The sequence below is a fragment of the Bombina bombina genome, chromosome 2 (genome assembly GCF_027579735.1).
Source record: "Bombina bombina isolate aBomBom1 chromosome 2, aBomBom1.pri, whole genome shotgun sequence".
NCBI lineage: Eukaryota > Metazoa > Chordata > Amphibia > Anura > Bombinatoridae > Bombina > Bombina bombina.
In genome coordinates, this window is record NC_069500.1 from 488,457,296 (window position 1) to 488,470,538 (window position 13,243).

Genomic DNA, 13,243 nt, shown 5'->3' on the forward strand with positions numbered 1-13,243 from the left:
CCAACCCACTTTATCTTGACAGCCATCAACCAATCACAAAATCCATATATGTATATTCTGTGTACTCTTGCACATGCTCAGTAGGAGCTGGTACCTCAGAAATTGTGAATACAAAAAGACTGAACACAATTTGGTAATAGAAGTAAATAGAAGAAAGGTTTTTAAAATTGCATGCTCTAATTTATGAAAGTTTTATTTGGACATTGGTGTCTCTTTTAGTTTAGCCATCAACATTACAAATGTAATATAGGTCATAGGTAGCTGTAAACAAAACACAACTTAAAGCAGCATTACAATGAGGACTTACAATCACAACTTCCCAGTGACTAATGATTGGCAGGAATTCCTTAGTGATCTGTGCCGTCAGTCTTTGCATTGAAGATATCTCAATACCAGTTCAGTTATCAACAGTAAGATGTTTCAGTAACATAGTGGTGATATAAATATATATATTCCAAGATGGTGTGGCTAAGCAACATCATGTAATGTATGTTTGGAACCCTCATTACTTTTATGTTCTCTTTTCTACTGGGTTATAAGTAGTTTCAAAATGAATTGACTTTTTTTTTTTTAAATGATTGGAAATATTAACATTTTGCCATCTTCGTTTTTTTTTTAGGTAACAAGATGGCTTCCTGATCATTTAGCTGCAAGCTGCTATAACTGTGACAGCAAATTTTGGCTTGCAAGCCGGAAACACCATTGCAGGTAGGCATCAGACTTGCTCATTTATGCTCTTAACTATAAATTCCCTTGTGTCCAGTCTAGCAAATGAACACTTACTGCCCCTCTCAGCCATGTTTCACTCCTTGCAGGAATACAGAAGCCGAGACTGAAACATGGTGAGCTTTTGTGGAGGTCCTTCAATTGGTTTGCCCGCTTGTGATCACCAAAACTAACTGTTTCCCCACTCCCCTCTTCCACATTCCCCTTCCACACCTCATCAACACCCAAGGACAGAACACACACACAACAGTAAAAGATACAGCATTCTGCATTAACACAGGAATAGCTGTACTCCGTCGTTGTATACAAAATGAGCAGAACAAATTCTTTATTTGATTATTGTTAAGACACAAATAAAGAATAGGTAAATTTTTAACATTTGCCAGCAATATACCGTAAAGTTGTAAGAAAAGTTATGAACCCTTTGGAATTACCTGAATTTCTGTATTGATTACTTATAAAATTTTGTTGTCTGATCGTCATCTAAGTCATAATTATAGACCAGCACAATCTGACTAAACTAATAACACACACAGTTGTTCTTTTCAAATTTTTATTGAAGACATTAAGTAATTTTCCACAGGACAGGCTAGAAAAAGTGAACCTCTGTGTTAACGACTTTTGCAGTCAGGAGTTTAAATTTTGGGAGATAAGATTGTTGTGGGTAGCACAGGTGCACTGTCCTTTAAAGGGACAGTCTACACCAGAATTTTTGTCCAGCAGCACAGCAGTGAGTTAAAAAAAAAGATTTCTCTTGTTAAGTGTATCCAGTCCACGGATCATCCATTACTTGTGGGATATTCTCCTTCCCAACAGGAAGTTGCAAGAGGATCACCCACAGCAGAGCTGCTATATAGCTCCTCCCCTCACTGCCATATCCAGTCATTCTCTTGCAACTCTCAACTAAGATGGAGGTCGTAAGAGGACTGTGGTGTTTTATACTTAGTTTATTTCTTCAATCAAAAGTTTGTTATTTTTAAATGGTACCGGAGTGTACTGTTTATCTCAGGCACTATTTAGAAGAAGAATCTGCCTGCGTTTTCTATGATCTTAGCAGAAGTAACTAAGATCCTTTGCTGTTCTCACATATTCTGAGGAGTGAGGTAACTTCAGAGGGGGAATAGCGTGCAGGTTTTCCTGCAATAAGGTATGTGCAGTTAAAATATTTTTCTAGGGATGAAATTTGCTAGAAAATGCTGCTGATACCGAAGTAATGTAAGTAAAGCCTTAAATGCAGTGATAGCGACTGGTATCAGGCTTATTAATAGAGATACATACTCTTATAAAAGTGTATTTTAAAACGTTTGCTGGCATGTTTAATCGTTTTTTACATATGTTTGGTGATAAAACTTATTGGAACCGGGGGGCGGAGCCAGCAGCTGCAGAGATGGCAGCATAACTCCGGAGCTCCGCTGTAAAGGCCCTTATATCATTAGGAATCCTCATCATCCTTGCTCCTAAACTCTCCTACATCACTCCCCAGCACCTTTAGAGCCTGTCGCAACAACTTAGGGGGATAATCCTTTCATCTCCCCCTGAACCAGAGATACCCAGCACTCCGGGCCGAATTCAGGCCGCATCTACCATCAAGCCACAACTATTTCCCCTTGCTGGTCATCAGGGGCCACAACTAAGCTCCCAGGAAGGCCCACAATCTAAAGTGAAGGGCCCAAGGACTGAAAAATAACACCCGATTTTCAAGTCGGACCGGAAAATAAATTTAGCCCGGGGATTGGGCCTACACCGGAACTCCACTTTCTTCAGGGTAAGAACTTTTCATATACCCTACTATACTAGCACATCCACACAGAGACAGGTACACTCCCCAACTGTAACCTGGCCACAACAAATAATCAGCAACTGCATGGCCTGTGCAAGCTTCTGCCACACTTGATCCCAGGGATTAGGCCTACTACAGGAACAGCTCCAGATACAGACCAGCTGCACTATCTAATCTAATTTCCATGCCTAATTAATGAAACAGGATCTGCAGCTCTAATACTTCAAATATCTTTATGTCCATCAGAGGAAATAAATAACAGTTTAGCTGCCTTTAACTACTGACACTGCAGCTCTTTTGAAACATAAATCCTCAGTAACATTCATTGCTTGGCTTTTAAACCCAGCCTGGAGATACAACCATTCTTTCCATAATTTGTTGCTGTGATTCAAGTGCAGACCTTAACTCCTCCATCTGTAAAATACCACTGCTGTGCATCTTTTATTTACTGCCAGTGATTATAAGATTATTTTGCCTGTTCTGGGGGCTAGATCTTACACCTCTATATATCTCATAAGTATTACTCGACATAAGACAATTTTGTCACAAGAAACCCAAGAGTCACGCCACGTGTATCCCTGGCCCAACATGACGACTAAACGCAATGTCAAACACGACAAAATGTCAAAGTCTATCACAGGGAAATCAAGCCTTATGTCCTCTTTTTTTACATAGTTCAGACACAAGGAATACCTCTCCTGCCTCCCTTAAAACTGGTGACAAAACTCCTCAAACCCTATCACAGGAATCTCAACCAAGCAGAACTTTACCGGCTGAAAGCCAGCTCTCTCCTTCATTTTTACAAAATTTACCATCGAAAAAGGACATTGCAGACATAGTCCGTTCCTGTATTAGAGAGGAACTGGCTGAATTAAAACAGGACATCCACACATTAGGTTTCCAAGTTGAATCTCTTGAAAGTAACCAAGAAACCATTAAAGAAGATGTACAGCAACTAACTGACCAAGTAACCTCTCAACAAGAGATCATACTTTCGCTCCAAGATAAGCTTGACGACCTCGAGAATCGAAGCAGGCGCAAAAACATGCGTATCAGAGGAGTACCAGAGTCAGTCTTACCCAGGGATTTCCCGGTTTATTTGCAGGATCTATTTCGACATCTGAAAGAATCTTCCTACACTGAGGATATCCTATGGGTCAGAGCCCATAGAACTTTGAGACCAAAACCCCCTGACTCAGCTCCTCCACGGGATATTGTGATCCGTTTAAAGAACTATCAAGAAAAAGAAATGCTCTTACGACAATCCCGCAAACTTCAGCCTGTAAGATTTAGAGGTAATGTCTTACAGTTCTTCCAGGACTTATCAACCCGCACCTTACAACGCAGAAAGGAATTTTCACCACTTACTACCATGTTAAGAAATAAGAGAATCCCTTACAGATGGGGTTTTTCAACACATCTTTGGACCATAAGCAATAACATCTGTGTGACCTGCAAAACTCCAGAGGACACTCAAACCTTTTGTACAGCACTTGGACTTGAACCACCAACGGAAACTCTACCTGAGCCACAGAACTTGCAAATCTCCAAGAGACGATTCAATCCAAATGAGTCCTGGCATACAGCCCTTTCTAAGAAAGCCAAGTCAAAAGAAACCACCACAATAAGGCAACCCACTACCAGCTTGACCTCCTCTGAAAATTCACCTTCGTGAACTCTTTTACATCTAATTCAGTAATACTGAACAAATAGATTGCCACTTTGGTGAATGTTGCCCCCTCGGGACAGGCAAGTACAGGTCGTCATTAATTAGTCTTGTCTTCTTGCAACTCAGCAATTTAGAACCTCCTGCTATTATCAGAATGTGAGCAAAGACAGATTTAGATAACCCCTCTCCTACCATGCCTAACTCATCCTCTTTCCCCTTCCCACCCATTCTTTCTCCTCCCTACCCACCCCTCCAACCTACCTACCTCCCTCATCTTCCCCATTTCAGGATTCCTTCTCAATTTCATTTAAAATATGTCAACTTTATAGGGCACTTTATGGTACTGCCCCCAATTTACTCTGTTATGACCTATGATAGGCAGAGAGACTTTTTGTTTTTTGTTAATATGTTAATGTTTTTCATGGTTTACAATGTTATAATGTTTGTAATGAGATACTGTTTACGTTATCACCTGTCAAATGAATGTCTTTCTCCTGCAGAGGTGTACCCACCCATTTGTAAGATACATATATGTAATGAGCCCTTTATGATCTCATACACACAACCAAACAACATACCCCAGCAAGCATATCATGTCGCCCAAAATTAAGAACGATGAAACTCGTAAACTGACCCTTCTCACACAAAATGCTAAGGGACTCAGCTCACCCCACAAACAATCTAAAGCCCTTTTAGACCTTTCAAAAAGACAGGTAGACATCTTATTCCTACAGGAGACTCATTTTAAGAAAAGCAAGGAACCCAAATATCTTGGGAAATCATTCACCACTCACTATCACAGCTCCAACACCTCAAAAAGAGGTGGAGTCAGTATTTTACTGCATAAGTCTCTTCCCTTCACACATATCCAAACCTCTAGAGACACTGAAGGCCGATTTCTAGGCCTAGTGGGTCTACTTTATGGTAGACCCATCACCCTGATAAATATTTACGCCCCAAATGCAAAGCAAGCCCCTTTCTTTAAACAAATATTTAACCGCATTGTAGATATCGCAAAAGGACCTATCTTTGTAGCGGGAGATTTTAATGTCCCCATTCACCCCACTAACGACAGCTCCAATCCCACAATAACGATACCAAAAAAGGTCACTAATGTACTATGGACAGGTTTGAGAAACCTTAACCTTCATGACACCTGGCGTTTTATCCACCAGGACACCCGGGACTACACCTTTCTCCCATCCTAACAGAACATATAGTCGTATAGACTACATCTTCACAAATCAACCAGCCCTAGCTTTAGTCAACAGATGCGTTATTTCCCCCACATCTTGGTCAGACCATTCAGCAGTAAAACTAAACATATCATGGACAAATACCCCACTATCATCATATACATGGAAATTAGATAACTCCCTTCTTAACAATCCAGACACAATTAAGAAACTCACTAGCACCATTGAAGAATATTTTAGATTGAATATCCCCTCAACGGCCAACAAATATACAATATGGGAAGCACATAAATGCGTGCTCAGGGGCGAATTAATTAAATTAAAGGCTCATTTCCAAAAAATGCACCGACAACAATATAACGAGCTATTAGACACCTTTGCCCGACTGGATTTGGCCCATAAACAATCCCCTACAAACCCTGATATACTGACTGACTTACAAAACGTTAAACAAGCATTGGACGGTTTCCTACAAATAGAATACCAGACGCTTCGCGCAAAAACTAACAGCATGTTTTATTACGAAAGCAACAGATCGGGCAAGTTATTAGCTAGAGCTTTGAAAAAAAAGAGATTGAAATCTTATATTAACGAAATACAAACACCTAATTGTCCCCACACCCTAAAAACTACTAAAGAAATTCTACAATCCTTCCATGGCTACTATTCCACCCTATATAATATTCATAGAAATGCACCTTCTCAAGACCCCACCCCAGATCTGATTTCTTATATCTCCAATGCACATCTGCCCACTATCACAACTGATCAACTTAACACCCTTAACAAATCCATTACCCAAACGGAACTCCTCACGGCCATAAAATCACTCAACAACGGGAAAAGCCCAGGGCCGGACGGTTTCACTGGAAAGTACTATCACACCTTCTCTTTGCACCTCTCCCCTTATCTCACTCAATTATTCAACGAGGTAACAGACACTAACCCGTTCCCCCAATCAATGCTAGAAGCACAAGTAGTAGTGATCCCAAAGCCAGGTAAACCCCCTACAACGCCCGCTAACTTTCGCCCAATCTCCCTACTTAACATAGACATCAAACTTTATTCTAAAATATTGGCCACCCGCATTAACTTAATACTCCCAACAATTGTACATATTAATCAGGCCGGCTTCACTCCTCTTAGAGAAGCTAAAGATAATACGACCAAGATTCTATTATTAATGGAACACGCAGTTCACAACCACATCCCCTCCGTGTTCATTTCTATGGACGCGGAGAAAGCCTTTGATAGGCTGAACTGGCAATTTCTGAAGGAGACACTTACACAATTCGGCTTCGACCCAAACTTCACTGGAAAAATATTCTCCCTTTATAACAACCCCCAAGCCAAAATAAAACTGAACGATACCTTGTCCCAACCATTTTCAATCACAAATGGAACGAGACAGGGATGCCCCCTTTCCCCCATATTATTTATCCTTGCAATGGAAGTCCTAGCATCATATATTCAACACAATACAGACATACAGGGGTTCACAATTGCTCATCAGGAATATAAAGCTACCTTATACGCTGATTACCTCTTTCTCACATTGACACGACCCCATAACTCACTTCCCCCCCTCATTCAAACACTACACCTAAACGGCAAATTTTCAAACTTCAAAATAAATATTACCAAATCAGAACTGCTCCCACTTGGACTGCAGGCGGGGGAAATCACTACAATTCAAGCACTCGCACACTTTCGCATACAACCGCGCGCTATAAAATACCTCGGTGTATATATTTCCCACCAAACACAAGTTACACTGGACACCAATTATAAAGCCATAACCGACTCAATCCAAAATACACTACGCTCCTGGAACAATAAACCAATCTCCTGGTTGGGCAGAATTAATTCGGTCAAAATGATTCTTCTACCCAAATTACTATACCTCTTCCAAACACTACCGATCCCAATCCCCAAATCCGTGATACACAACCTTCAAAAATCCTTAATCTCCTATATATGGCAACACAAAAGACCTCGGATAGCTACTGCCACTCTCTATCGCTCCAAAGATCCTCGGGATCCCAAATCTTATCCAATATAGACTAGCTAGCTTCTACACCAGAATAATACACTGGTGCAGACATTCAGTTCACAAAGAATGGGTTCTTCTAGAACACTCGTTGTCACATACTTCACATCTGGGCAGCAAATGCTGGCTACATCCCTCTAAAAGAAACTTATCTACCAACAATCACTAGAGAAACATTAAAATTATGGGACACGTCCATAAAACAATATAACCATATCTCAACTATACCCTCCCCACTAACACCCCTTTGTGAAAACCCAGATTCTCCAATACCGTTCCCCACCCACACAACTCAAACACCTCACATTATAAACTCCTCTCCCTGCCTTAGTCACTCAAAACGGGAAAATCAAACCCTTAACCGAACTCGCCCCCATCCTGGACAAAATACATATAGAATGGCTTAAATACCATCAACTAACAGACTTCCTTACCAAACATCCGCATAAGCAACTACTTTTTCGCTCCCATACGGGTTTCGAAAGCAGCTGCATTTATGATACCCTACACAGGGGCTTTCTATCTTTTACATACCGATTACTTATGCAGCCGAACAGCACGTCCCTCCCCTCGTACACACAAAAATGGGAAACAGAGATTGGCATTACACAAACCCCTAAGGAATGGCAAAAAATCTTCACCTGCATGACAAAATCTTCCTCATCCATATATGTAATGGAAATGAATGTTAAGTTACTATATAGATGGTACTACACACCCCACCGGCTTCACACCATTTTCCCTACACACTCGCCGGAGTGTTGGAGAGGTTGCCAAAACATTGGCACCCCCACACACATCTGGTGGACGTGCCCAACAGCCCAAACATATTGGGAAGCTATCAGAGTCGAATTCGAAAAAGTTCTATCTCTAAGTCTCAAACTTGACATCTGGTTTTTCATCTTTAATAAATTTACCAAAATAACTTGTAAACTTCGACTAGCTTTACTGACTATCATGACAAACTCAGCAAAACGACTAATTCCCAAAAACTGGAAAAGTAATACACTTCCATCTATCCAGGTCTGGAGAGAAACAACCACTCAGTCTCTCCAACTAGAAAAATATCCCTTCACTCGTAACAAACGAATAGCCGACTATCACTCAATATACTTTTTGTGGGAGGAATACCTTAATCAGACACCCCCCACACTCAAAACCACCACCCAAACATCCACTTCTTAAACTCATATTCACTGACCACCCTTAGCTGACAGACCGGACGTCGTCTTCTATTACCTTAACTTGAACAGAAGGTCAATTTCAGAGCCCGATAATCACTGACACAACAATTTACGCTTCTGCAGGAACCATGTATGTATGAATATATATTTTATACATCCATTTGAATTGTTCATTATATTTTCTCATTCACTTAATTGCATCAATTTCTTTCTTATCTAGTTTAAATAACTTACCTATGCAATCTAAATTTGTCTATTGAACGATAAATATACCCACAACTCATAAATGTCGAAAAAATGTATCATGTATATCAGGGGTGTCCAAACTTTGCTCTCCAGAGGTTTTGGAACTACATTTCCCATGATGCTCAGCCAACATTTTATCTAGCTGAGCATCATGGGAAATGTAGTTCCAAAACCTCTGGAGAGCAAAGTTTGGACACCCCTGATGTATATGGAATCGCTGTTACCACACTGTTGCATATGTAACTGTTTTAATTCTACTTTGTATGCAATGATTTTATGTTCAATAAAGGTTTTGGGAAAAAAAAAAAACTTATTGGGGCCTAGTTTTTTCCACATGGCTGGCTTGAATTTTGCCTAGAAACAGTTCCCTGAGGCTTCCCACTGTTGTAATATGAGTGGGAGGGGCCTATTTTGGCGTTTTTTTTGCACAGCAAAAATTACAGACACAGACATCCAGCTTCTTCCTGCATGATCCAGGACTTCTCTGGAGGGCTCAAAAGGCTTCAAAAGTCGTATTGAGGGAGGTAAAAAGCCACAGTAGAGCTGTGGCAGTTGTTGTGACTGTTTAAAAAACGTTTTTGTCATTTCTTATTCCGTTTTTGGTATTAAGGGGTTAATCATCCATTTGCAAGTGGGTGCAATGCTCTGCTAACTTATTACATACACTGTAAAAATTTCGTTAGTGTAACTGCATTTTTTCACTGTTATTTCAAAATTTGGGAAAATTTGTGTTTCTTAAAGGCGCAGTAACGTTTTTTATATTGCTTGTAAACTTGTTTTAAAGTGTTTTCCAAGCTTGCTAGTCTCATTGCTAGTCTGTTTAAACATGTCTGACACAGAGGAACCTACTTGTTCATTATGTTTGAAAGACATGGTGGAGCCCCATAGGAGAATGTGTACTAAATGTATTGATTTCACCTTAAACAGTAAAGATCAGTCTTTATCTATAAAAGAATTATAACCAGAGGGTTCTGTCGAGGGGGAAGTTATGCCGACTAACTCTCGCCACGTGTCAGACCCTTTGCCTCCCGCTCAGGGGACGCACGCTAATATGGCGCCAATTACATCAGGGACGCCCATAGCGATTACCTTGCAGGACATGGCTGCAATCATGAATAATACCCTGTCAGAGGTATTATCTAGATTGCCTGAATTAAGAGGCAAGCGCAATAGCTCTGGGGTTAGGAGAGATACAGAGCGCGCAAATGCTGTTAGAGCCATGTCTGATACTGCGTCACAGTATGCAGAACATGAGGACGGAGAGCTTCAGTCTGTGGGTGACATCTCTGACTCGGGGAAACCTGATTTAGAGATTTCTAATTTTAAATTTAAGCTTGAGAACCTCCGTGTATTGCTTGGGGAGGTATTAGCTGCTCTGAATGACTGTAACACAGTTGCAATTCCAGAGAAATTGTGTAGGCTGGATAGATACTATGCGGTGCCGGTGTGTACTGACGTTTTTCCTATACCTAAAAGGCTTACAGAAATTATTAGCAAGGAGTGGGATAGACCCGGTGTGCCCTTTTCCCCACCTCCTATATTTAGAAAAATGTTTCCAATAGACGCCACTACATGGGACTTATGGCAGACGGTCCCTAAGGTGGAGGGAGCAGTTTCTACTTTAGCAAAGCGTACCACTATCCCGGTTGAGGACAGTTGTGCTTTTTCAGATCCAATGGATAAAAAATTGGAGGGTTACCTTAAGAAAATGTTTATTCAACAAGGTTTTATTTTACAGCCCCTTGCATGCATTGCGCCTGTCACTGCTGCGGCGGCATTCTGGTTTGAGGCCCTGGAAGAGGCCATCCAGACAGCTCCATTGAATGAAATTATTGACAAGCTTAGAACGCTTAAGCTAGCTAACTCATTTGTTTCTGATGCTATTGTTCATTTGACTAAACTAACGGCTAAGAATTCCGGATTCGCCATCCAGCGCGTAGGGCGCTATGGCTTAAATCCTGGTCAGCTGACGTGACTTCGAAGTCTAAATTACTCAACATTCCTTTCAAGGGGCAGACCTTATTCGGGCCTGGCTTGAAGGAAATTATTGCTGACATTACTGGAGGCAAGGGTCATACCCTTCCTCAGGACAGGGCCAAATCAAAGGCCAAACAGTCTAATTTTCGTGCCTTTCAAAATTTCAAGGCAGGAGCAGCATCAACTTCCTCCGCTTCAAAACAAGAGGGAACTGTTGCTCATTCCAGACAGGCCTGGAAACCTAACCAGTCCTGGAACAAGGGCAAGCAGGCCAGGAAGCCTGCTGCTGCCCCCAAGACAGCATGAAGGAACGGCCCCCTATCCAGAAACGGATCTAGTGGGGGGCAGACTTTCTCTCTTCGCCCGGCGTGGGCGAGAGATGTTCAGGATCCCTGGGCGTTGGAGATCATATCTCAGGGATATCTTCTGGACTTCAAAGCTTCTCCTCCACAAGGGAGATTTCATCTTTCAAGGTTATCATCAAACCAGATAAAGAAAGAGGCATTCCTAAGCTGTGTGCAAGACCTCCTAGTAATGGCAGTGATCCATCCAGTTCCGCGGACGGAACAAGGACAGGGATTTTATTCAAATCTGTTTGTGGTTCCCAAGAAAGAGGGAACCTTCAGACCAATCTTGGATCTAAAGATCTTAAACAAATTCCTCAGAGTTCCATCATTCAAAATGGAAACTATTCGGACCATCCTACCCATGATCCAAGAGGGTCAGTACATGACCACAGTGGACTTAAAGGATGCCTACCTTCACATACCGATTCACAAAGATCATCATCGGTTCCTAAGGTTTGCCTTTCTAGACAGGCATTACCAATTTGTAGCTCTTCCCTTCGGGTTGGCCACTGCCCCGAGAATTTTTACAAAGGTTCTGGGCTCACTTCTGGCGGTTCTAAGACCGCGAGGCATAGCGGTGGCTCCGTATCTAGACGACATCCTGATACAGGCGTCAAGCTTTCAAATTGCCAAGCCTCATACAGAGATAGTTCTGGCATTTCTGAGGTCGCATGGGTGGTAAGTGAACGTGGAAAAGAGTTCTCTATCACCACTCACAAGAGTCTCCTTCCTAGGGACTCTTATAGATTCTGTAGAGATGAAAATTTACGTGACGGAGTCCAGGTTATCAAAACTTCTAAATGCTTGCCGTGTCCTTCATTCCATTCCACGCCCGTCAGTGGCTCAGTGCATGGAAGTAATCGGCTTAATGGTAGCGGCAATGGACATAGTGCCATTTGCGCGCCTGCATCTCAGACCGCTGCAATTATGCATGCTAAGTCAGTGGAATGGGGATTACTCAGATTTGTCCCCTCTACTAAATCTGGATCAAGAGACCAGAGATTCTCTTCTCTGGTGGCTTTCTCGGGTCCATCTGTCCAAGGGTATGACCTTTCGCAGGCCAGATTGGACGATTGTAACAACAGATGCCAGCCTTCTAGGTTGGGGCGCAGTCTGGAACTCCCTGAAGGCTCAGGGATCGTGGACTCAGGAGGAGAAACTCCTCCCAATAAATATTCTGGAGTTAAGAGCAATATTCAAGGCTCTTCTAGCTTGGCCTCAGTTAGCAACACTGAGGTTCATCAGATTTCAGTCGGACAACATCACAGCTGTGGCTTACATCAACCATCAAGGGGGAACCAGGAGTTCCCTAGCGATGTTAGAAGTCTCAAAGATAATTCGCTGGGCAGAGTCTCACTCTTGCCACCTGTCAGCGATCCACATCCCAGGCGTAGAGAACTGGGAGGCGGATTTTCTAAGTCGTCAGGGGGAGTGGGAACTCCATCCGGAGGTGTTTGCTCAATTGGTCCATCGTTGGGGCAAACCAGAACTGGATCTCATGGCGTCTCGCCAGAACGCCAAGCTTCCTTGTTACGGATCCAGGTCCAGGGACCCGGGAGCAACGCTGATAGATGCTCTAGCAGCTCCTTGGTTCTTCAACCTGGCCTATGTGTTTCCACCGTTTCCTCTGCTCCCTCGACTGATTGCCAAAATCAAACAGGAGAGAGCATCAGTGATTCTGATAGCGCCTGCGTGGCCACGCAGGACCTGGTATGCAGACCTAGTGGACATGTCATCTCTTCCACCATGGACTCTGCCTCTGAGGCAGGACCTTCTAATACAAGGTCCTTTCAATCATCCAAATCTACTTTCTCTGAGACTGACTGCATGGAGATTGAACGCTTGATTCTATCAAGGCGTGGCTTCTCTGAGTCAGTCATTGATACCTTAATACAGGCTCGGAAGCCTGTCACCAGGAAAATCTACCATAAGATATGGCGTAAATATCTTTATTGGTGTGAATCCAAGAGTTACTCATGGAGTAAGGTTAGGATTCCTAGGATATTGTCCTTTCTCCAAGAGGGTTTGGACAAAGGCTTATCAGCTAGTTCTTTAAAAGGACAGATCT

The 13,243-nt window shown here is 42.2% G+C and overlaps 1 protein-coding gene across 6 annotated transcripts in view; it reads left to right on the forward strand.

Moving 5' to 3' along the window:
* The window catches only part of MTMR3 (myotubularin related protein 3), a 429,098-nt gene that overhangs the window by 372,031 nt on the left and 43,824 nt on the right, over window positions 1-13,243 (forward strand). For 4 of the 6 annotated variants that reach the window (XM_053702192.1, XM_053702196.1, XM_053702198.1 and 1 more), the window contains 2 exons: window positions 620-708; window positions 816-842. In XM_053702192.1, the coding sequence (XP_053558167.1) occupies window positions 620-708; window positions 816-842 (116 nt within the window). The remainder of the gene's footprint in view (window positions 1-619; window positions 709-815; window positions 843-13,243) is intronic. The other 2 variants (XM_053702194.1, XM_053702197.1) reach the window with 1 other exon arrangement.